Source organism: Protopterus annectens, chromosome 1.part1 (genome assembly GCF_019279795.1).
Source record: "Protopterus annectens isolate FY-2018-M chromosome 1.part1, PAN1.0, whole genome shotgun sequence".
Classification (NCBI taxonomy): Eukaryota; Metazoa; Chordata; order Ceratodontiformes; family Protopteridae; genus Protopterus; species Protopterus annectens.
In genome coordinates, this window is record NC_056726.1 from 1483611987 (window position 1) to 1483637886 (window position 25900).

The 25900-nt window shown below is 41.3% G+C and overlaps 1 protein-coding gene across 1 annotated transcript in view; it reads right to left on the reverse strand.

Moving 5' to 3' along the window:
- Positions 1 to 1034: 1034 nt before the first annotated feature.
- LOC122816424 overlaps positions 1035 to 25900 on the reverse strand; it is a 142593-nt gene continuing 117727 nt past the window's right edge. The window contains exon 5 of the mRNA XM_044089207.1: positions 1035 to 1081. Within this exon, the coding sequence (XP_043945142.1) occupies positions 1035 to 1081 (47 nt within the window). The remainder of the gene's footprint in view (positions 1082 to 25900) is intronic.

Here is a 25900-nt window from a genome sequence, read left to right on the forward strand (position 1 = left end):
CCTGTCACTGTACTTTGTATCATATAGGCTGCTGAGAGACTACTTGTATCAGGCCCGCAGGGCAGTCTCTGACCCTGCCCTGAGGGATATGCTGCACATTTGCAAGTCAAATGGCACAAGAGTCACTCACTCTAGGGATCTTAACCTTGCATGTGACATTAACAGAAAATGCTGGAGAGACAGATATATCTCCCAGACATTCCTGCCACTCTGGAATAAACGTTCAGTTCACGTGTGGCAGAGATCCTCACTGACCCTATTCAAATTCAACCTGGATAAATGAATGGGAGACTGCAAATTCACCCTGGGGGTGGCACCCATGTCCCTCATAGACATTGGTAGTTAGTATTTATCATAGACTCACTTTGCGAATTATGTCCATCTAGCCAAGGACAATTGAGGGAACTCAGGATTAACATGGCTATGCTTGCTCTAGGGCTGCTAGCCTAGTAACTTCCTATGAACCTATGAACATCCACGTATGACATGTACATTTTAGTGGATGCACTCAAACATCCTTGTTTCACATGCACGTTTTACTCCTGTTTTGTTTGTAATATCCACATACCACAGGTTCATTTACTGGATACAATCTTATTTGTTCTGAAACATTCACGTTTCACATGCACATTTAAGTGGATCACAACAAACATTCATGTATCACATGTCCATTTTAGTGGATTCTTTCCTGTTTTGTTTAAGATACCACTTGTATCACATGCACATTTAGTGGATGCATTCTTATATCCAAACATCCGCCTATCACATGCACATTTTAGTAGATGCACTCCTGTTTTGTCTGAAATATCCACAGTATCTGCAGTATCACATGCACAATTTAGTGTCTTTGAAACATTCACTTAGAAACTGTGTAACGTCTACATCGCCACTTTGGACAGTGAATGTTCTCCCTCAGGGCATTAATGTACAGGTAATTCCCATTGAAAAACAAGTCTGCCACTTCAATGCAACATATTAAGCTACTGTGACACTCGGACTGTTAAAAAGCAAACCACCACCATTTTTTACACTCACTAAGCAGCACGTTTCTTTTTAGTGAGCATAAGATAAATAGAAAAATCTAAATTAAAAAAAAGAAAAAGAAAGAAAAGAATGTGTTTCTTTGCATGCCTTTTGTGTTTGTGTGCCTAAGCAAGCAACAGAAAGAGAGAGACCCACCCACACACACATAGCACTTACTACAGCAGGCAGTTGAAAAGCAGAGACCCATTGAAAATAATAACAATTAAACATTTAATATTTGGCATTATTGAATTACTTAAATCCTTCATGATTTCCATTCTTTTTAGAAGGTGTCATTCTAAATCTAAGTACAGAGAAGCACCATGAGCTATGAGGCAAAATCTGGGACAGTCAAGGGGGGCTGCAATGCCTTTCATTTTATGATTTGTTTTTATTTATTTGCATACCAGAACACATTTGATTATGTCTTAATGTGGCTGTAATTGGTATGTGCGTAAGTGTGTGTATTTAGACATTAAATAGTTGCATAACTTGTGTTTTGGAGGGAAAATACTTCCTCCCTACAACAACTGCACATACTACAGAAAATCCGAAATGTTAGGCAGAGCAACTATTTTACATCAAAAATACAAAAAATTCTATAGTAATAAAAAAATACAAAAAAATTAAAACATAGCCTGTTCATAACTTTGTAGATCCATAGACTGTTACTAGGCTAGGTCTGGGGGCCTTTCTAAGCCTAGCCAAGTTTTCCCGAAATAATAATGATGTCCTGTATCCAAATAGCACACAGAGGGCCAGGCATTTATAAGCTACCTCTGGCCATAGGAGACATGGGTGTCAGGCCCGGCATAAATTTCCTATTCCCCATCCACTGGTCTAGGTTGTACTCTCTGAGACACATATCTGTCTCTTCAGAAAGTTTTGTTTAAGTCACAGACAAAATTCAGGTCTCTAGACTTTGTATTTCTGGTACTCTTTGACTTACGAATCTGTAGGAGATTCATAAGTGTGGCAAATAAGCCAGGCATAGACCACCCCTCAGCAATCTCTAGGAGACTGAGTAGAGGGAAAGGGCTTTAAGGCGCTCTGCACATAACGAAGGTTTGTTATGCTTGTTTGCTTTGCTCAAAGCTGCAGTGAGTTAGGCCTTCTGCCCTTGCTCTGCTGTTTTCTAAAATCCTGCTGTGAGACTACAAAAGATAAGTGTTTATTTTCAACTGTTTTCTGCACTTCTGATTAACTAAAACAATATTTGTTGCATATCTGTTTAAATTGTGCAACTGTATGTTAGGCTTAGTGAATTGAATCCTTGCTTCTGTTCTGATCTTTGTCTCCTTTTTGTTTCTCTGCTTGTTCAGTTCATTTTACTAGTTACTGCACTTGAAAAACACTATCATAGAGCTGAATCTAGTACTGTTTGTGACCTTTGGAGCTTGTAGTACAATCTTTTGTCTAGAGAGGCCTAGCTGTTACTTCATGGGAGACAGTTTCAGTTTGGTCTGATCTAGCTAGTGTTACTGCTACAGGGCTGTGTTTAGGGTTTTTGATTGGATAATTTGAACTTTGGCTGGTTCCTGTTTCTCCGCCTTAAATAGCCAGTGTTTAAACCAGTTTGTGCTTATTTGCTCAAAGCTGCAGTGAGTTAGGCCTTTTGCCCTTGCTCTGCTGTTTTCCAAAAACCTGCTGTGAGACTACAAATGATAAGTGCTTATTTTCAACTGTTTTCTGCACTTCTAATTTACAAAAGCAATATTTGGTGCATCTCTGTTTAAACTGTGCAACTGTATTTTAGGCTTAGTGAATTGAATCTTTACCTCTGTTCCAAACTTGTATCCCCACTCACCTACCTAACTGTTGTTGTGGTCTTAAAACTTGGTGGCTTTTGAGTTGCCCACCTCTACTATAAATTTCATATTGTGTACTCCTCCCAGTCTCATTGCATCAGCTCATTCTACTGACTACAGTGTGATCAGTTGTGAAGGCCCACCCCTTTAGCTTCTTAACTTTGAATTATCTTCTCTTTCCTCACATTCTACTAAAATATATATATATATATATATATATATATATATATATATATATATATATATATATATATATAGTGCCTCTTCCTACTTCATTTTGCTTGTGATTAGGTGTTTAAATGCATTTAGTTTGCCACATTTTTTACTGCTTGTCGGTAGCCTGATTAAACTGATGACAATATTTTATTGAATTGTTGCTTTATTTGAGCTGTTTTTTAGTGTTGTGATTCTGAGCTAATTTATCACATTTGCACTGTTTTAAAGCACTTTGCTGAGTAACTGTATTTCATTACTGTTTAACTGTATTTCATTGCTATTTACTGCAATTCATTACTGTTAACTGCATTTTACTGCATTTCATTACCGTTTAACTATTTTTTCATACTGTGAGTTCTATTTTGTCTGAAGTGGTTAATCTGTGTTTTTTGTGAGTTTACAGTGTTCTTAACCATTAAATTGAGTAGCATAGTCTGGATACAGGTTTTCTGCATCCAGAGCTGTTTGTTTTTACCTTCTGTGTTTCTGGCAGCCATCTTGTGTTTGCCTTTTGTGTTTCTGGAAGACATATTGTGTTGGTATGGGCCTATCTTCTCTGCTAGTGAGAGTAGCAGAGCTGCCTGGACCTTGTCTGGCAAAGGCTGATTGGTAAAGTAAGCAGGGGCTAGCAGGATTGGCTAGATTTCTGTGTTACTAGAATCTTCTGTTTTTTTTTCTGGTATTTAAACCCCATGTTTGAGCTGGTTTGGGCTTGTTTGCATGTCATGCACCACAGCTGCACTGTTTGTAACCCATTGTGAGGTATTACAGCTACACATTTTCCCTTAGTAGCACTTGTGTGATCACCTAGTAGCATTCCTCTTAGACCTTCAACCTTTTACCCCCTTAGATCTTTCTGGCCTCTCTCCCTCAGATTCTGACAAATATGGATGGACTATGGTTTCTCCTGCCAATCTGGTTGATATGGGCATCCTGAGACAGTGTAGCAACTGCCTCATGTACACAGACAACCCTCTACTACTACCATCTAGGAACACAATTTGTGAGAGATGCAATTACATTAAGAAACTAGAGTCTATGCTCTGTCCCTCACAAGCCAGTATATCTGGTACTGAGAAAGTTTTCAAAACACCACACTTCAAACATCACCCACACCTATACAACGCACACCCACATGTGCAGAGATCTTCAACAAAAACATACCCAAATAAAAGAGACTGAGGTAAAAACACACAGACTCCACTGCCCACCATGCCACACACCTGTGTCTCACAACCACTAACATCTAAACATAAACCCAACATATTAATCATAGGAGACTCCATTGTGAGATACACAGATGTGCCCCTCACCAGGCTGGATAAGGAGAAAGTCACGGTTAGTTGTTTGTCAGGTGTCAGAATCTGCCATATCACCCATACACTTAAGTCTGTCAACAACAGGTACTCTGTCATAGTCCATGTTGGTGTGAATGACTTTAGATGCACCTCCCTGGACTATATGAAGAGAAACATGATCGAGCTCACTGTTTCCCAGGCAGGTATGTCCCTAGCCTTAAGCAGCATTCTACCGTCACCCAGAATGATGCCTCAATACAAAGAGAAAATGATTGACTTTAACAATTGGCTTAGTTTCTATTGTCGTTCTAAGGGAATTCAGTACCTGACAGCAGAGGAAGACATGATTGACAAGCCACGAAGCTTTGCCAGAAATGGCCAGCATCTGTCTTACTTGGGCTTCAAGCTCCTGGCAAAGGCTCTTGTCTCCCCCATAGTGCCTTTTTTAGGCAAAGCCATCAGGTCAAAACTACCAACATGAAAATGTCATCAAAACGTAAAGGTCATGATGCTAAACACTAGGAGTCTAAACATGAAACTGCACTGATTGCAAGCATTCTCAACCTTGGAAGATGCTGACATTTGTGCAGTCACAGAAACCTGGTTCAAAGCTGCTGACAGCACCCCAGCCATACCAGGTTGCTCATTCTATCCTATCATACATTCAGACCCCAAACCGTGGTCAGCAAAGCAAAAGGAGGTGGAGTTGCAATATATATTAAAGACATACACACCTCCAGGCTGGTCAAACAGTATGATGCACAGGAGACACTCCAGGTGCAGTTAACCATTGACAAATCATAGCTAGCTACAGGGCCCCAACTTTGACTCAAGATGCCCACTCCACCTATCTGGGCCTGTTCAAATCTATCATGATTCAACCCTTTACCCTGATCCTGGGCAACTTTAACTATCCAACCATAGCTTGGATGAACTACCTATGCCAAAATACAAATGCCCAGAGATTCCTTGATTTCGTCAATGAAAATGCCTTGGACCAGCTGGTCGACACTCCCACAAGAGGTGATAATATCTTGGACTTGCTATTAATCAACTGCAGCATCCCTACACTGTCATCCTGCCTGGTAGCTTTCAAAGTCGCCGTCTCCCCTGCCCCCCCCCCCCCCAGCTAGGGAAAAAATTGCTGTTCAGGACTAAGAAGGAGCAGGTGCCTAATTGGAAGCAACCTCTCCTTAGTCTGAACAAGAAAATGACAGCACAAGTGAAATCCTCCAAAGCAAACTTCAAGTCCAAATTGGCCAGATCTACTAAAGACAATCATAAGGCCTTCTTCACCTATGTCTGCAATCTCAAAGGAAGCACTCAGATCTGCTCAGAACTGGTGGTCAAGGACACCACATACACAAACGCCGTAGATATAGCCAACCTGCTGGCAGACAGGTTAAGGGAAAACATCACCACTCTATCCCCTCCTCAGTAAATCAGGACATCCCCAGCACCTGCCCCCTTATTTCTAGGGAGCAGGTCATTTCTGCCCTCTCAAAGGCAAAAAATACAGCCTCCATAGGCCCCAATAACATCCCAGGCTGCATCCTGCATGAACTCAGACAGGCAGCACCATTAGGCACCCTATTCAGCCAAAGCCTGAGTGCTGGCTTCATTTCAGCCAAGTGGAGGACAGCCACTGTCATCCCTTTGCACAAAGGTGGAGCATCCACCGATCCAGGAAATTATAGACCCATCAGCCTAACTAGCCTGATCTGCAAGGCCATGGAATGGATTATCATGGACCTCATTAACAAGGACATTGGCAACCTCCAAACACTCTATCCCACACAGTTTGGTTTCATGAAGGGGAAGTCATGCCTGTTAAATCTGGTCGACTTCTTTGAGACAGTCACCAAAGCCATAAACGAGGGGAAGACGGTGCACACCACCTACCTTGAGCTAGCCAAAGCCTTTGATACTATTCCCCACTCAGGTATAATAGATAAACTCTCTCAGCTAGGCATTATCTCTATGGTACCAGATGGATAGCAAACTGGCTCACTGATAGAACCCACCTAGTCAAAATAGGGGAAGCCACCTCAAGCAGTAGACCCATAATGAGCGGTGTACCCTAGGAGTATATTATCAACATGGTAATTAGCCAGGATGGCTGATTTCCCAAATGGTATAATTATGCATTTCTTAGCATTGAATTTAAAACCATGGCTTTGGTGCCATTTCATAGTCAAAGATAGACCTTCTTAAAGAATGATAGTGTCTGCAGGGGAGTGGATGATAACTCACAGCTTGAAATCATCTGAAAACATAGTCAGCCATTAACCTTCAACATTTGCTTCCATTTTAGAGAAATAGATGGCAAAAAGTAGCAGGCCCAGTACCGAGCCTTGGGAGACTCCTCTAGTGTAGAGTGATAAAAGGGTTTATACCTAAATTAGTGAGCTTGTCTATAATGCCTAAGTGTGGTATTGTATCAAAAGCCTTGCACATGTTGAGGTAAACTATTTACACAGTCATACCTTCATCCAATGCTTTGGTGACCTTCTCAAAAAAATCCACCAGATTTAATAGGAATGACCTTCCTTTAACAATTCAGTCTATACAGCTATCAATATGGCTGTACAGAGATTTTGCAAATAGCTCAGTGTATGATATGGTGTTTACTGGGTTAGAGGTGCTTGGAATTTAGCCAAGGTGTTGCTTAGTAGAGAGAGGTTAGCCTTGGAAAAGTTCCTAAAGGTTTCTGGTTTTACTGGATCCCCAGATTTAAATTTTATTTCAAGTAACATTGCCTTATGGTTAGATCTGATGAGCAAAGATATTACGCTGTATGAGGAACCCCCCCCCATGTTTGTGAATGCAAGGTCAAGGATGTTTGTATCCCTGTAGAAGAATGGACCGACTGTTTCATAGATTCATAGATTACTACTAGGCTAACTGCCCTTGAGGGCTATTGTAAGCCTAGTCATTTACCCCATGTCAATATTTACAAAACATATTCAGATATTATCAGGTATTTGTTAGTGAAATATGTGAATTTGAAATCCGGTGTATATATATATATATATATATATATATATATATATATATATATATATATATATATATATATCTCCTTTTCTGGGACTGTAATAAAAAGGAACATGTACCACCCAGACTATCCAGGTCATGGAAAGTAAAATAAAACTGATATAAATATCTTAAAAGATAAAGCTTCCTTCCACACAAATAATAACCTATAACCCCTATTCGCAGTTGTGCGGCAATACATTAAAAAGCAGCACTTTTTTTGGGGACTCTGATAAAATGGGGCAGCGTTACTCAGATGGACTGCTCCGGTGAGCATTCTGAAAATAAATAAAAAAACTTTTCAATAAATCAAAAACATCTACAAACAATAAAATGTCTGCCTTTAAGAATAACGAAAGTACACTTGACAAAAGTGCCCAACTACACCACAGCCCCTCCCCACCACAAATAAACACAGAAAACAACTTAAAACATCGACCAAATTTATATAGGAATACTAGTGACACAAAATACTTCTATCAAGACAAAACAAAATGGCCTTCTAAATACTATTTATCGGCAATGTTTTACAACAACCCCGCCCCCCAACCTTTCCTCTACCGATGAACTCAAAAGGCTTGTGGTCAAACACATAAGAAAAAGTTTCAGGATGCTGTTATTAACAAAGTTTAGGATTTGCTGGGCTTGTGCATTAGAAGTGATGTAGGATTCCCAGTCTATAGAGGGATAGTTGAGATCCTCAAGAACATTGTATTGAGTTGAACTGTAAATTACTCTAGTACATTGAGACAGGTACTATAGATTTCCTGATTCATGGAGGAGGACCTATAGGTTGCAAGGATATGGTACAAGACCCTGTTTATGGTGAGTTGCAGATGTATGAGTTCCAGTGGGTCATACACTTTAACTAGTCTGGATACAAGATTGTTTTTAATATAGACCCACACTCTTCCACATTTAGTTCCATCCTGTGCAGTAGCTGGTCTAAACATGTGAAAGGCATTATAACCTTGCACTACTGGGGTTCTTTCAGTGAGTTTAAACCATGTCTTCACTATGTTCAGATCTCTACACTCTCCAGGGAGATGAGGGCTTGCAGGGAGTGCAGTTTCTTGTTAAGACTTCTAGCACTGAGCAGCACCATTTTCAGACATCCCTTCATAGATTTAATTAAGCTGGTAGGTTTATCAGTTTGGCATTTCATAAAAAAAGACACTAGGGGGATGGGAAAGGTCTGTTCCAGATATTGCACCTCAGAAGACCCTTGGCTGTGTGTTATTTACTCAATAATGCACACCCTGCTGGGTATTATTACTGGTGTATCACATGCACTTTTTAGTGGATACACTCCTGTTTTGTTTGAAACATCCATGTGTCATATGCACATTTTAGTGGACACACTCCTTTATTGCCTACTGTAGCAAATAGCTTCTTTGTTCAGTTAGTAATATTGCTATTTTGAATGCAGTGCTAAGTTTCTTTAGTTTAATTTAAAATGGAGATGTGATAAGAAACCATGCAAGCAAAATCGTTTCATGACATAATTACTAAGGTACTAGATGGGCATTCCTTTTGCCTATATTTATTTTGTAACCTACACTCCTTACCAAAGGGTACAGATGCAAGATGGACAGCTTTCTGCTTTGGTTAGATTTTTTAGAGGGATAAAATAGGTACTGTCTTTGGATAATTATACAAAATCATGTCGGTCTAATGGAGATTTGGATACTACAAATATGGACACTAAAACATTTTTAAAAGTACAACAAGTGGCGATAATATTTAGTTTGTTTATGGCTACCTCATCGTCCATTATATTACTTTTTAACAGAAGGTTTCCCTACAGGCTAGCTAAAAAATTCTCACATAAAATTTAATGATGCCAAAAAGGAAGACTTCACCTTACCTGAATGTTGACAGACATGGGAGTGCATTTACAAAATATAAAAATTTTCTTTTTCATTTCATGAGTCAGGCAAAGGACAGTGGGGGGAATTTAATAAAGCCTACACATTTTTTTTCCATGTAGGCATCGCGCCACCCTACTTACATGGCGCAAACATTTTTAGATTCAGTAAGCGCTGCTGAGCAGCGCCCACACATGGTCTAAAGTGGAAACTTCTGTGGCATGCAAATCACCTCATAAGTAGGTGAATCTCATGCAAATGAGGCAGGTAAAATGATCCAGCAAGCAGATAGGCATCTGTTTAGACCCTGTGTCAGTGTCTGTAGTGTACACAGAAAAATTCCATGTACAGGAGTGTCGACAGACAAAAAGGTTTGTAAAAATGGAGATATATAGACAGAAATGTCATAGCACATACATATGAGTGAAACTAATACCCCGTATGTCAGAAAAATTAAAGGAAATAAATTCTTTTTTTTTTAATAATCTGGGCATGTTTGCACAGTGTGCCACAGTGTGCAGACATGCTTTATAGAAAAATAAAAAAATTGGAAAAAAAATGAATATTATGTAACAGAAATGTATTAGAGGACTGTGCATGGAGTCCCTACAATGGTGCATTGGTGCTGTTGCTAAGGTGGTTGGGCTATGAAATGTGTAGTTTCCAGGGTGTGAGCATGGATACCTATGCAAATGAGGTGGAGTTTACTGAATAGCAGAAAGGACTAATCATGTCTGCATATCCCCTTTGTGTAGGCTTAGACTTATGTTGCTGTTTACACAGGATGTAGCTGACACCGGGGGAGGGGGGTGTCTATTGATTTCTAAGCTCATTTCAGCTTAGGCACGTGTGTTTGCGTGGCGTGCCGCTTGGCTGACTGTGTCCCTTCAGGGGGTGTGTCCACTAACTTCTAAGCTTTGTTTACCTTCTGTGCGCGTCTTTGTTCGGTACTCCGCTGTGCTGAGCGTGTCTGAAAAAATGTATGTAATTAGTTTTATCCTTGTTTAAGCTAAAATAGGGCCATTAAATGATGTTAATTATATTGTAGGCAGGTGGAATGCATCATAGTTAGCCAATCACACATTCTGCATCTAGAGCAGAGCTCTATAAAGCATGCATACACCCTACATTCTGATTTTTCCCCAATACTCTGCACCATTTGGAGTACAGACTTGGGAATTTTAACTGAAAGAATGCTAGGGGCTGCTGTAGGTCTGCTACACCTGTATGTGTTAGATGCTGAAGTTGATTCTGCTGCTACTGACAATAGACCTAGGCAGAGAAAGAGAACAGTGTTCGGGCCAAAGTTAACACATGGGGAAATGTCTTTTGGAGTTAGAAACATCATTAGAAACAACTGGACCATTTTTAAAAGTAATCAGGAACTATTGGCAGTTATAGGTAATGAACCTACCTTTTCCTATATCACTAATAGGAACTTGAAAACCCTATTGGAACATCTTGGGGTGGGTAAAAATACTAGAACAAAGGGGACGACAAAATGTGGGGCATGTGAATATTGCAAACACATAGTTGGTACCCCAACAGTTCATTTAGGCCCCCATAACATTGAAGTGAGATTCAGGGCAGGATCCTGTACAATGAATGGTTTGGTTTACCTTGCAACGTGCCAACTTTGTGGGTATTTTTATATAGGTAAGACCGAAAGGAGGTTGTGGAGGAGAATTTATGAGCATTTATATAGTATTTCGAAGAAAGATGATAACAACGTACTATATAGACATATTAAAATAAACCCAGACCACGTCTTTCTTTATGGTATTTTAGAGGTAGTTAGTAAAGATATAAGAGGAGGTGATTGGACAAACAAACTATTAAGAGCTGAAATGAGATGGCAGCTCAAATTGAACGCCACTGTTGCTCCTGATATCAACAATCATATTAGCATCAGACCGGAGTTAAAGTACAGGGCTTCTAGACTTTAACTGGTCCCTATTACTATTCTAACCACAATTATTACTTAAATATGTCTAATTTTTTAGTATTTGCACAGTTTGGCATTTTATAGATAAATATGAGTCCTACACCTACATTTACAATAGGACCAATGTTTAAACTTTGGAGTGTCATGGTTTTTGCAACAGGTTTTTATGCATATTGTGAACTGGCACTTTAACAACTGATTGGCTGTGTTTAATGGGGGAAAGCTTATGTATATAAGGACTGTGTTACCATTTTAAATTGTTCTGATGAAGTCTTATGACAAAAGTGCTTGACCGACTTGATTTTACTGAGTTTTAACTGATTATTTCTTACATCAGTGTGCTATTTCTTATGCTTTGATTCAAGGATTAAATGTGGAAGTTCTTACTCTTTGGTCCCAGGTTTTTGGCTACTTTGAGTGGTTGACTTGATTTTATTAGTGGCGTACCACCACTCTTATACACCATTGCTTTGTTCTTTGCTAATTTCATGAACTTTAATCATACTTTGACTTAGGAATGGGGTCCACTCCCATCATAGTATTAGAAACCCAAAAGACCTGGAGAAATTAAAAAGCTATCAAACTGCATTAGTTATGCACTTTTTGGCCCTGTAAGGTGCTGCTGGCTTCCGAACTGCTATGTTTTACAAGGCCTGAAGATGCCATCTACCCATTTTAGCATCTGACATAAGCTGTGGTGCATGTGATAAGTACTGTGATCTATAATGTGTAAGACTAGATAGGTAGGGATTCTAATCTCAATGCAGGCCACTTGGTGCATGTGTGTGTGTGTGTGTGTGTGTGTGTGTGTGTGTGTGTGTGTGTGTGTGTCTGTCTGTGCATCTCCCCTGCCAAACAACTGAGAAACCCCCATTGGCTATCAAACTGCAATGGTTATGCACTTTTTGGCCTTGTAAGTTGCTGCTGGCTTCCATACTGCCCTCTTCTACAAGGCCTGATTATGTCATCTACCTTAAGACTACCAGCTGCTATTGTAGCATCCAGCTTAAGCTGTGGTGCATGCGATGAGTATTGTGATCTATAGTGTGTAAGACTAGATAGTTTGGGGTTTTAATGCCACTCTAGGCCACTTGGTGTGTGTGTGTGTGTGTGTGTGTGTGTGTGTGTGTGTGTGTGTGTGTGTGTGTGTGTGTGTCTGTATGTCTGTATGGCATAAATATGATCACTTCAGTAACTTAGAAAGAGGTAGGGTTTTGCAGAATTGTATTTGTAGCAGGTGATATGGCCCTTCAAGTGCCCGACCAATTAGGTCTGCTGATGTTATCAGACATAATATGTCCTAAACTAGTACTATCATACATGAGGTGTGTTTCTTGCATCACATACTGTGATCTGTAGTGTGTACCATTACATAGGTAAACATTCTAATCTACATTCAGCCAACATGCACTATGTGTGTGCAGTCCCATGTCCTGTAAGCAGTAATTGGAAGTGTGCTATCCCCAGTGTAGCCACGTTTATGTGTGTGGCTGCTATAGCATTTTACATCAGCTTATGGAACCATAGCACATTTGAACTTCAGTAACATAATGGCCATACAGCCATCGCTATCATATACTGTATACTGTTATTTACATGATCAGCACATACTGCCCCAGTCCAAGAGGGACACAGGCAGAAGCCCTGTGGTGAAATGATGGCCACCCAGCCAATCATACAGATGGCATGTGCTGAGGTGCACTGAGGGGTACTGTTTGCCAATAGCCTGGGTTCTGTTTCAAAGGTGGGTTAAAGTCTGTTGGACAAATCTCTCCTACCAGCATGTATTACTAATGTCACATACTAGGTTAATGTCTTTAGAGTGATTAATCCATGTACTATGCCGCCTACAGATATGCAGTATTTACAATAAAGTACAGTCACACATTTCCCCATATGCAAGGCAGAGATCACCTCTGAGTAGTCTATATGCCACAGGCTACAATGAAACCCATTTCAGACAATCCCCATTGAACACATGCTGAAGACATGAAGTTCCCCTGTGAGGGACCATTCTGTTGTGTGCAAGTGCCAGTACAGCTTGGAAAGGTCCATCACCAAAATGGCCATTGCACTCAGATATTGGCATGCTGAGGGGAAGAGTACATTGAGGTTATGAGTATGTCAGTTATGGGTGATTGTGCCCTTAGCTATGACACATGATTCCCGTCATACCACTGGGGAAACATGGTGATTTCAGGCACATTAGGTGTAAATCTGTGTGCCCAGTTCTTTCTCCCCTGGGTATGTACATCACATGTTGCAACTGATGTGCTACTTATCAGGTACATATGTGCTAGTGATGAAAATTATACTACTTATATAGTTGCATGGAGTTTATGGCCATTACAATGTTAACAGGCATTTGTTCATCAATACCCTCTTGCAGGATATTGACATAACTCACAGACTCCATGAGTGTTCACAGTTTGCAGGTATCAGCCAACATTGTTAGCCACAGACAGTCAGTATTTACTTGTATCATGGTTAAATGGATTCCAAGTAGTAGAGGACCCATGACTAAGCCTGTTGAACACTGCTGTTTACAGATCAGCTATTGGAGGCAGATGTCCCTATGTTGAGTATATGTGCCATCAATGGGTCACTAAGTGACCCCTACAGTGATAGTACCATGGATGCCTAAGTGGGTGCTTTGTAAATGATGCCTGAGTGGTGGATATAGTCAGACAGCTTGGCTCATTCCAGGGGGTCATATGCCCTGATGTTCCCTCACCCAGGTCCTTGGTGACTGCCTTGGAAATGTCCACCATGTTTAACAGTTGTGATCCCCCTGTCAGACATCCAAACTGTCTACAGTCAAATGTGTGTAGATTACATATATGTTTGCTGATCATCCCCATGATGATTACCCCTACGGCCATACAGATATGGATACTCAGGCAAAGAGGTCTGTAGTTCTGGTGGTCAGTACATGCACCACCTCTGTGCAAAGGTATAACAGTTGCCATTGTCTAGTCAGCAGAAGTCCAGCCATTGGTTTCAGTATGATTGCAAGATGTTCCCAGTGGTGTTAGTAATCCATGACTGATCCCATGTAGGATGCAGCCTGGGATGTTAGCATGTCCAGTAAATGCTGTGTATCCTCCACAGAGAGGCCATTTACAACCTGCTCTGTAGATATGGAAGGTATGGACAGGTTGTAGGAATGTCATGTGTCACATGTGGTGGGAACTGGGAAGTGAAGTTGATGCAGAACATGTGGGACTACAGGCTAGCTATGAGTACAGACCCATTCTATGTGGCATCATTATATATGAGTTCACCAACAATCTGGGCCTGTCCTTTGAGATTACACATGTAACTACAATGTGGGTTGTGGTTCTGCTTTATGTGGGTGGCTAATTTTGTCACTTACTGTGTCTACACAACATCACAACAACACTATGTGCTTGTTTTAGCTGAGGAGGGTGTGCCTCCATTTTAGGGGGGGCACCTTCACCCCAAATGTCACACAGCAATGTCCACCTCTTATTGTACAGCTGATAATGGCAGTTGTCCACCAGGCAGGCTTGCTGTGTAATGAGGAGCCTGTGTTCCTCCTGTCAGGTACAGCCGATTTAATGAAGTTGGAATGCTACTAACATAATGCATGGGTGTAGAGCTCCACATACTTGCCTGTCCCATCAGGGGGGGAAGTGCAGTCAAGCTATGTAAACCATCCCACAGGAGGTAATAAATGGCTTTTTTGAAATATATATATCTATATATTTATTTAACCTTTGTTAACTGGGAAAGTCCGACTTGGAAAGAAGCCAATGTTCAGTGGAGGCCTGGGGAGAAATGCTCCAGATGCATGTCTTTGTAATATGGGAGGAAACTGGAGCACCCGGAGGATGCTGTATTGTATATATGTCTGTATTGTCTGCAAAGGGGGTTAGTGCTGGTAGTTTTAATAACACTGATCTGTGGTCAGATCCCACCAGGGTGGATCTCACATTGAGGGGGCTGCAGTGGTCACCCATATTGGCAAACACATGATGCAACACGTTGGTTCCCCTTGGGGGGGGGATGTCATGGCACTGTTCGAGAGCATTGTAGTTAAGGACATAGAATAACCTTTGGGCAAGTGAGCTGCAGCACGACTAAGTAACACAGATGGTGGTCACTTAATGCCACCCCACACCATCGTGTAATGATATATCTTGATAAACATGTGTACTTACAAATATGCACAATGGGTGTCTGGATTCATGGAGCTGCTCCTGTAGCCAACTATTGCTTGATTATGTGCCCTTCCAGTACTGAATGGCACCTGCAATGTCTCTGGGAAATCACAGTGTTTCACAAACTCTGGAGGTTTATCTATCCTTAATGAGTATGTATACACCACCTGAAGAACCTTGAACATTGCCATTTTGAGGTATGAAGATGTTGATGGACGTGTAGTCAGGTATGGCTGTGGTGCTGTCCACAGCCTTGAAGCAGATGTCCTTGTTTGCACACATGTCTGCATAATCCAGGGTGGGGACACATTCCACAGAGTGGGGTTCAGAATTGTCATACCCACAGTGTAGCAGTATAACCATGATGTTGTATAAATATGGTGTTCTCATTGCCAACTTTTCCCTGAACAGTGCATCTAAGATGCACTGTGGGCCAGTAGCCATTGCCAGTACTCCAAATCTTAGGGATGAGAGATGAAGATGAACACCATCACTGGTGAAGCATTGATGTCTATTGAGTAAGGCATCCCAGGTAGACATGTAGTAGATCCCCTGACAATGACAACACATGCTAAGGCAATTATTAACTTCCATCAGTTTTCATGTGTATGGAGCCATCATCCTAGGTGAGGGTCAACTGCAGCTGAAAGATATGCATATACCCACGAGGGACACAGACTGGCTAAGCACAGTCATGTGTCTGCATGCAGGCCGGTGAGGTATGTCCCTAGTCATACACAACTGCAGGAACTATGATGTCAACATTATGTTAACTGATATCCCTTGATTTGCGGCAATGTGTGGTAAGTCCAATACATAATACATAATACAGTGTCAATCCACAGACAGCTATCTGTGATCTTTCCCATATGAAGTAATTCGACACAGACATCAATGTGTCTCACAGTGTAATCACCTCTGACTAAGAGGTGTGATTTGTGTTTTTCCCCAGGTGTTTGACCAGTGAGAGAGTGGTGCATGCAGTATTATGTATACTGTGCTCTCCAGAGGCATGATTTTCTCAGGTGTCTGTTTGGCAATGTGTCTGGTAAGGAGTTGCATACATGCAGGTGTGTGTGATGTGGGTATAGGTGGTGCAGGATGTGAGCTGTGCATGTTGGCTTAATGCTCATTGCCAAAAGTAATGATTGCTGTTCGAGACACCATGGCAACAAAGTTTGAAATGCAGTCACATCTGTCACACATTGCATTTGTTTGTCATAGGAGTAGAGGGGTGGGGGCACTCCCAACATCTCAGTAGCAGGTCCTGCAAAGGTAGAGTCATGCTGCCACACTCTTGGGCTTGACAGCCTGATATACAGTGTTGGTAGCCACACCTTGCAGTGAAGATGTGGAAGCCTGTGCATGCATAGAGGACTTGTTCAACTTGACTGACATTACATTGGCTTTGCAAGTGTACGATGCCTGTCAAGCAACTAGACAGCACACTGGTTGTTGTGTGACATGATGTGGGAACACAGACATGTTTCAAGTACATAACTGTACAGTATGACATGCCTAGGACATGTGGCAGATGGACACACATTGGCCAAAGGTGGCCAGTCTGCTGCAGTAGGCCTCACAACCATGTTGTGCAGATATTCACCAGTAATCTGTTGAAGGGCAGGATGCATGACTAGCTGTAAAATTGTCACCTAGGATGGTTCACCGTCAGTGTGCCGATTGTTTCAGCAAGACTTGATATCTATGTCACTGGACATTGTACATCATGTAGTGGCACTACAGCAGTGCTACTAATCCCTCTTTTGTCAGTTCCCTAGTGACATACCACCAACCCTGGAACAGAAGGGATAACACATGCAAAAGCCAACTGATTGCCCAGGTTGCTAATCAAGGCAACTACCTGGAAAAGAGTATGTGAAGCCTACAGAGCCTTTCATGATGTGAGGCAGCTATGTGGATGAACAAACAGGCTGTGTCCTGCTTGTCCTCATGGGCTTCATAGTAACATTTTGCATGTGATGACAGAAACTGTATTGGAGCATTGTAGCCTATGTGAGAGTGGTGTTGGTGAGACTGGCAGTAGTAGTTGCCAACCACTGCCAAGTCTATGGACTGCCATGCTTAACACAGTCTTCACAAGGTAATTGTGTCCTTCCAGTACATACTGCTTGGGTAGTGTCCAACTGCAGAATACATGTGTAAAACCCCACCTTAACCTCAAATGGTATACATATTACACTTCTCTAATGTGTTTGTTTGCCCTCTGTACATACACCTTGGATGACTGTCTTCTTGGAACATGGTGGAAGCAACTGCAATACTTAGTTGCACAAAGGACAACTAGCATGTAGTGCAAGCAGTGTCCTCAGATCTCTGAGTCATGCGACATGAAATGCCATGAAAGGAGTTAGCATGGATACGAGCAGCAACACTGTTGTACACCTACTGACACTGGACCCACACACTGTTTGTTATGCTCAAGGCCACATCATGCCTACTGACGCTAACTGGTGGCTCCCATTGAGTCTTACACTATGCAATGGATGATGGGAATACTACTCACTCTACCTACCATGGCCTGACAAGTGTTTGACACTATTAGGCCAGCAGGCCTTGCTGGAAAGTGTGTAGGTTATCTACAGAGTGTTATGTCAGCTGGTGGATGGCAAGTGTCTGACAGTCATAATCTGGGAAGATAGCATTGGGAGACCTACGCTGCATTGATGCCAGTCACCAGTGGATTTCCCCAGACATCACTGATGGCATACCCCTTCTAGCCATTCCCTCTATGCAGTCACAGCCACTGTCAGTGCCCTCTGACTGACTACATTACCAGGTGATTGCATATCAGGAGCTGTCACTGAATCCCACACAGAACCAACAGTTATCCAGGATGGCCTGAGACATACATTCAGTTTTTGTCTGAGCCACTGACAAATACTAAATACCAACAACTGCACAATGCTATCCTTTGGGAAGTCATCCACCCTTGGAAAATATGGTAGCGTCTGCACACCACACACAATTGAGCCATTACTCATGGAGTTATGGAAACAGAGAGTAATGTAGCCTTTGACTGTCACTGGTCTGTAAGATGTGGGGATGCATTCAATGTTGTACAACCTAAAAAGAAAGGTCAACTCCCAGACTGTCATTGTTATACTAACTGTGGCACTCATCTCACCTATCATTGTTTACAATGGCACCCATGGTATGTCACTACACATGCCTATCTTACAACTGTAGCAGCCACACAGGTTCCATGGTACAGCAATAAACATTGCAGATAACATGTCCTATGGAGTCTGAGTAAAGACCGCACATGTGTAGTCTGTCTCCTAAATGCTTTGGAGGGGGTGTGTATGGCTGCCATACAGGGAGGTGTCAGATCCCACTGTGTACCTCCAGCATATATATGACACAGGACTAACACATGTCTTACCTGTCCTACGCACCTACCCCATCATTGTGGTATAAATAGTACATGCTGGAGAGACAGGTATGTAACACAGACAGTACACCCTATATGTAACAGGCCCCCCATGCATGTGAAGCACACATCAGCTGTGACACACATCATGTTCAGGTTACACCATGGGATGCAGAACAAGACAATCATAGCTGTTGTCGGACAAACGTCTGTACTGGACACAGAATATTTGCAGATGGGCCATCTCCATGAGGACAGCTTGTAGATGTGCATGTTCCCAAAACCCTGGTGACACTTATCAAGGGTAGTAGACCTGTTAAGAGATTAGGGATACATGAGTACTTTGAATGCCGCCATTGTCCTTGTAGCCTGTTATACACATATGAACCTATGGAGCCATGCACTTATAGTGCTGTACCTTGTTATCCTGTTATACACATATGAACCTATGGAGCCATGCACTTATAGTGCTGTACCTTGTTATCCTGTTATACACATATGAACCTATGGAGCCATGCACTTATAGTGCTGTACCTTGTTATCCTGTTATACACATATGAACCTATGGAGCCATGCACTTATAGTGCTGTACCTTGTTATCCTGTTATACACATATGAACCTATGGAGCCATGCACTTATAGTGCTGTACCTTGTTATCCTGTTATACACATATGAACCTATGGAGCCATGCACTTATAGTGCTGTACCTTGTTATCCTGTTATACACATATGAACCTATGGAGCCATGCACTTATAGTGCTGTACCTTGTTATCCTGTTATACACATATGAACCTATGGAGCCATGCACTTATAGTGCTGTACCTTGTTATCCTGTTATACACATATGAACCTATGGAGCCATGCACTTATAGTGCTGTACCTTGTTATCCTGTTATACACATATGAACCTATGGAGCCATGCACTTATAGTGCTGTACCTTGTTATCCTGTTATACACATATGAACCTATGGAGCCATGCACTTATAGTGCTGTACCTTGTTATCCTGTTATACACATATGAACCTATGGAGCCATGCACTTATAGTGCTGTACCTTGTTATCCTGTTATACACATATGAACCTATGGAGCCATGCACTTATAGTGCTGTACCTTGTTATCCTGTTATACACATATGAACCTATGGAGCCATGCACTTATAGTGCTGTACCTTGTTATCCTGTTATACACATATGAACCTATGGAGCCATGCACTTATAGTGCTGTACCTTGTTATCCTGTTATACACATATGAACCTATGGAGCCATGCACTTATAGTGCTGTACCTTGTTATCCTGTTATACACATATGAACCTATGGAGCCATGCACTTATAGTGCTGTACCTTGTTATCCTGTTATACACATATGAACCTATGGAGCCATGCACTTATAGTGCTGTACCTTGTTATCCTGTTATACACATATGAACCTATGGAGCCATGCACTTATAGTGCTGTACCTTGTTATCCTGTTATACACATATGAACCTATGGAGCCATGCACTTATAGTGCTGTACCTTGTTATCCTGTTATACACATATGAACCTATGGAGCCATGCACTTATAGTGCTGTACCTTGTTATCCTGTTATACACATATGAACCTATGGAGCCATGCACTTATAGTGCTGTACCTTGTTATCCTGTTATACACATATGAACCTATGGAGCCATGCACTTATAGTGCTGTACCTTGTTATCCTGTTATACACATATGAACCTATGGAGCCATGCACTTATAGTGCTGTACCTTGTTATCCTGTTATACACATATGAACCTATGGAGCCATGCACTTATAGTGCTGTACCTTGTTATCCTGTTATACACATATGAACCTATGGAGCCATGCACTTATAGTGCTGTACCTTGTTATCCTGTTATACACATATGAACCTATGGAGCCATGCACTTATAGTGCTGTACCTTGTTATCCTGTTATACACATATGAACCTATGGAGCCATGCACTTATAGTGCTGTACCTTGTTATCCTGTTATACACATATGAACCTAGGGAGCCATGCACTTATAGTGCTGTACCTTGTTATCCTGTTATACACATATGAACCTATGGAGCCATGCACTTATAGTGCTGTACCTTGTTATCCTGTTATACACATATGAACCTAGGGAGCCATGCACTTATAGTGCTGTACCTTGTTATCCTGTTATACACATATGAACCTAGGGAGCCATGCACTTATAGTGCTGTACCTTGTTATCCTGTTATACACATATGAACCTAGGGAGCCATGCACTTATAGTGCTGTACCTTGTTATCCTGTTATACACATATGAACCTATGGAGCCATGCACTTATAGTGCTGTACCTTGTTATCCTGTTATACACATATGAACCTAGGGAGCCATGCACCTATAGTGCTGTACCTTGTTATCCTGTTATACACATATGAACCTAGGGAGCCATGCACCTATAGTGCTGTACCTTGTTATCCTGTTATACACATATGAACCTAGGGAGCCATGCACTTATAGTGCTGTACCTTGTTATCCTGTTATACACATATGAACCTAGGGAGCCATGCACTTATAGTGCTGTACCTTGTTATCCTGTTATACACATATGAACCTAGGGAGCCATGCACTTATAGTGCTGTACCTTGTTATCCTGTTATACACATATGAACCTAGGGAGCCATGCACTTATAGTGCTGTACCTTGTTATCCTGTTATACACATATGAACCTAGGGAGCCATGCACTTATAGTGCTGTACCTTGTTATCCTGTTATACACATATGAACCTAGGGAGCCATGCACTTATAGTGCTGTACCTTGTTATCCTGTTATACACATATGAACCTAGGGAGCCATGCACTTATAGTGCTGTACCTTGTTATCCTGTTATACACATATGAACCTAGGGAGCCATGCACTTATAGTGCTGTACCTTGTTATCCTGTTATACACATATGAACCTAGGGAGCCATGCACTTATAGTGCTGTACCTTGTTATCCTGTTATACACATATGAACCTAGGGAGCCATGCACTTATAGTGCTGTACCTTGTTATCCTGTTATACACATATGAACCTAGGGAGCCATGCACTTATAGTGCTGTACCTTGTTATCCTGTTATACACATATGAACCTATGGAGCCATGCACTTATAGTGCTGTACCTTGTTATCCTGTTATACACATATGAACCTAGGGAGCCATGCACTTATAGTGCTGTACCTTGTTATCCTGTTATACACATATGAACCTATGGAGCCATGCACTTATAGTGCTGTACCTTGTTATCCTGTTATACACATATGAACCTATGGAGCCATGCACTTATAGTGCTGTACCTTGTTATCCTGTTATACACATATGAACCTATGGAGCCATGCACTTATAGTGCTGTACCTTGTTATCCTGTTATACACATATGAACCTATGGAGCCATGCACTTATAGTGCTGTACCTTGTTATCCTGTTATACACATATGAACCTATGGAGCCATGCACTTATAGTGCTGTACCTTGTTATCCTGTTATACACATATGAACCTATGGAGCCATGCACTTATAGTGCTGTACCTTGTTATCCTGTTATACACATATGAACCTATGGAGCCATGCACTTATAGTGCTGTACCTTGTTATCCTGTTATACACATATGAACCTATGGAGCCATGCACTTATAGTGCTGTACCTTGTTATCCTGTTATACACATATGAACCTATGGAGCCATGCACTTATAGTGCTGTACCTTGTTATCCTGTTATACACATATGAACCTATGGAGCCATGCACTTATAGTGCTGTACCTTGTTATCCTGTTATACACATATGAACCTATGGAGCCATGCACTTATAGTGCTGTACCTTGTTATCCTGTTATACACATATGAACCTATGGAGCCATGCACTTATAGTGCTGTACCTTGTTATCCTGTTATACACATATGAACCTATGGAGCCATGCACTTATAGTGCTGTACCTTGTTATCCTGTTATACACATATGAACCTATGGAGCCATGCACTTATAGTGCTGTACCTTGTTATCCTGTTATACACATATGAACCTATGGAGCCATGCACTTATAGTGCTGTACCTTGTTATCCTGTTATACACATATGAACCTATGGAGCCATGCACTTATAGTGCTGTACCTTGTTATCCTGTTATACACATATGAACCTATGGAGCCATGCACTTATAGTGCTGTACCTTGTTATCCTGTTATACACATATGAACCTATGGAGCCATGCACTTATAGTGCTGTACCTTGTTATCCTGTTATACACATATGAACCTATGGAGCCATGCACTTATAGTGCTGTACCTTGTTATCCTGTTATACACATATGAACCTATGGAGCCATGCACTTATAGTGCTGTACCTTGTTATCCTGTTATACACATATGAACCTATGGAGCCATGCACTTATAGTGCTGTACCTTGTTATCCTGTTATACACATATGAACCTATGGAGCCATGCACTTATAGTGCTGTACCTTGTTATCCTGTTATACACATATGAACCTATGGAGCCATGCACTTATAGTGCTGTACCTTGTTAGCCTGTTATACACATATGAACCTATGGAGCCATGCACTTATAGTGCTGTACCTTGTTAGCCTGTTATACACATATGAACCTAGGGAGCCATGCACTTATAGTGCTGTACCTTGTTAGCCTGTTATACACATATGAACCTAGGGAGCCATGCACTTATAGTGCTGTACCTTGTTATCCTGTTATACACATATGAACCTAGGGAGCCATGCACTTATAGTGCTGTACCTTGTTATCCTGTTATACACATATGAACCTAGGGAGCCATGCACTTATAGTGCTGTACCTTGTTATCCTGTTATACACATATGAACCTAGGGAGCCATGCACTTATAGTGCTGTACCTTGTTATCCTGTTATACACATATGAACCTAGGGAGCCATGCACTTATAGTGCTGTACCTTGTTATCCTGTTATACACATATGAACCTAGGGAGCCATGCACTTATAGTGCTGTACCTTGTTATCCTGTTATACACATATGAACCTATGGAGCCATGCACTTATAGTGCTGTACCTTGTTATCCTGTTATACACATATGAACCTATGGAGCCATGCACTTATAGTGCTGTACCTTGTTATCCTGTTATACACATATGAACCTAGGGAGCCATGCACTTATAGTGCTGTACCTTGTTATCCTGTTATACACATATGAACCTATGGAGCCATGCACTTATAGTGCTGTACCTTGTTATCCTGTTATACACATATGAACCTATGGAGCCATGCACTTATAGTGCTGTACCTTGTTATCCTGTTATACACATATGAACCTATGGAGCCATGCACTTATAGTGCTGTACCTTGTTATCCTGTTATACACATATGAACCTATGGAGCCATGCACTTATAGTGCTGTACCTTGTTATCCTGTTATACACATATGAACCTATGGAGCCATGCACTTATAGTGCTGTACCTTGTTATCCTGTTATACACATATGAACCTATGGAGCCATGCACTTATAGTGCTGTACCTTGTTATCCTGTTATACACATATGAACCTAGGGAGCCATGCACTTATAGTGCTGTACCTTGTTATCCTGTTATACACATATGAACCTAGGGAGCCATGCACTTATAGTGCTGTACCTTGTTATCCTGTTATACACATATGAACCTAGGGAGCCATGCACTTATAGTGCTGTACCTTGTTATCCTGTTATACACATATGAACCTAGGGAGCCATGCACTTATAGTGCTGTACCTTGTTATCCTGTTATACACATATGAACCTAGGGAGCCATGCACTTATAGTGCTGTACCTTGTTATCCTGTTATACACATATGAACCTAGGGAGCCATGCACTTATAGTGCTGTACCTTGTTATCCTGTTATACACATATGAACCTAGGGAGCCATGCACTTATAGTGCTGTACCTTGTTATCCTGTTATACACATATGAACCTAGGGAGCCATGCACTTATAGTGCTGTACCTTGTTATCCTGTTATACACATATGAACCTAGGGAGCCATGCACTTATAGTGCTGTACCTTGTTATCCTGTTATACACATATGAACCTAGGGAGCCATGCACTTATAGTGCTGTACCTTGTTATCCTGTTATACACATATGAACCTAGGGAGCCATGCACTTATAGTGCTGTACCTTGTTATCCTGTTATACACATATGAACCTAGGGAGCCATGCACTTATAGTGCTGTACCTTGTTATCCTGTTATACACATATGAACCTAGGGAGCCATGCACTTATAGTGCTGTACCTTGTTATCCTGTTATACACATATGAACCTAGGGAGCCATGCACTTATAGTGCTGTACCTTGTTATCCTGTTATACACATATGAACCTATGGAGCCATGCACTTATAGTGCTGTACCTTGTTATCCTGTTATACACATATGAACCTAGGGAGCCATGCACTTATAGTGCTGTACCTTGTTATCCTGTTATACACATATGAACCTAGGGAGCCATGCACTTATAGTGCTGTACCTTGTTATCCTGTTATACACATATGAACCTAGGGAGCCATGCACTTATAGTGCTGTACCTTGTTATCCTGTTATACACATATGAACCTATGGAGCCATGCACTTATAGTGCTGTACCTTGTTATCCTGTTATACACATATGAACCTATGGAGCCATGCACTTATAGTGCTGTACCTTGTTATCCTGTTATACACATATGAACCTATGGAGCCATGCACTTATAGTGCTGTACCTTGTTATCCTGTTATACACATATGAACCTATGGAGCCATGCACTTATAGTGCTGTACCTTGTTATCCTGTTATACACATATGAACCTATGGAGCCATGCACTTATAGTGCTGTACCTTGTTATCCTGTTATACACATATGAACCTATGGAGCCATGCACTTATAGTGCTGTACCTTGTTATCCTGTTATACACATATGAACCTATGGAGCCATGCACTTATAGTGCTGTACCTTGTTATCCTGTTATACACATATGAACCTATGGAGCCATGCACTTATAGTGCTGTACCTTGTTATCCTGTTATACACATATGAACCTATGGAGCCATGCACTTATAGTGCTGTACCTTGTTATCCTGTTATACACATATGAACCTATGGAGCCAT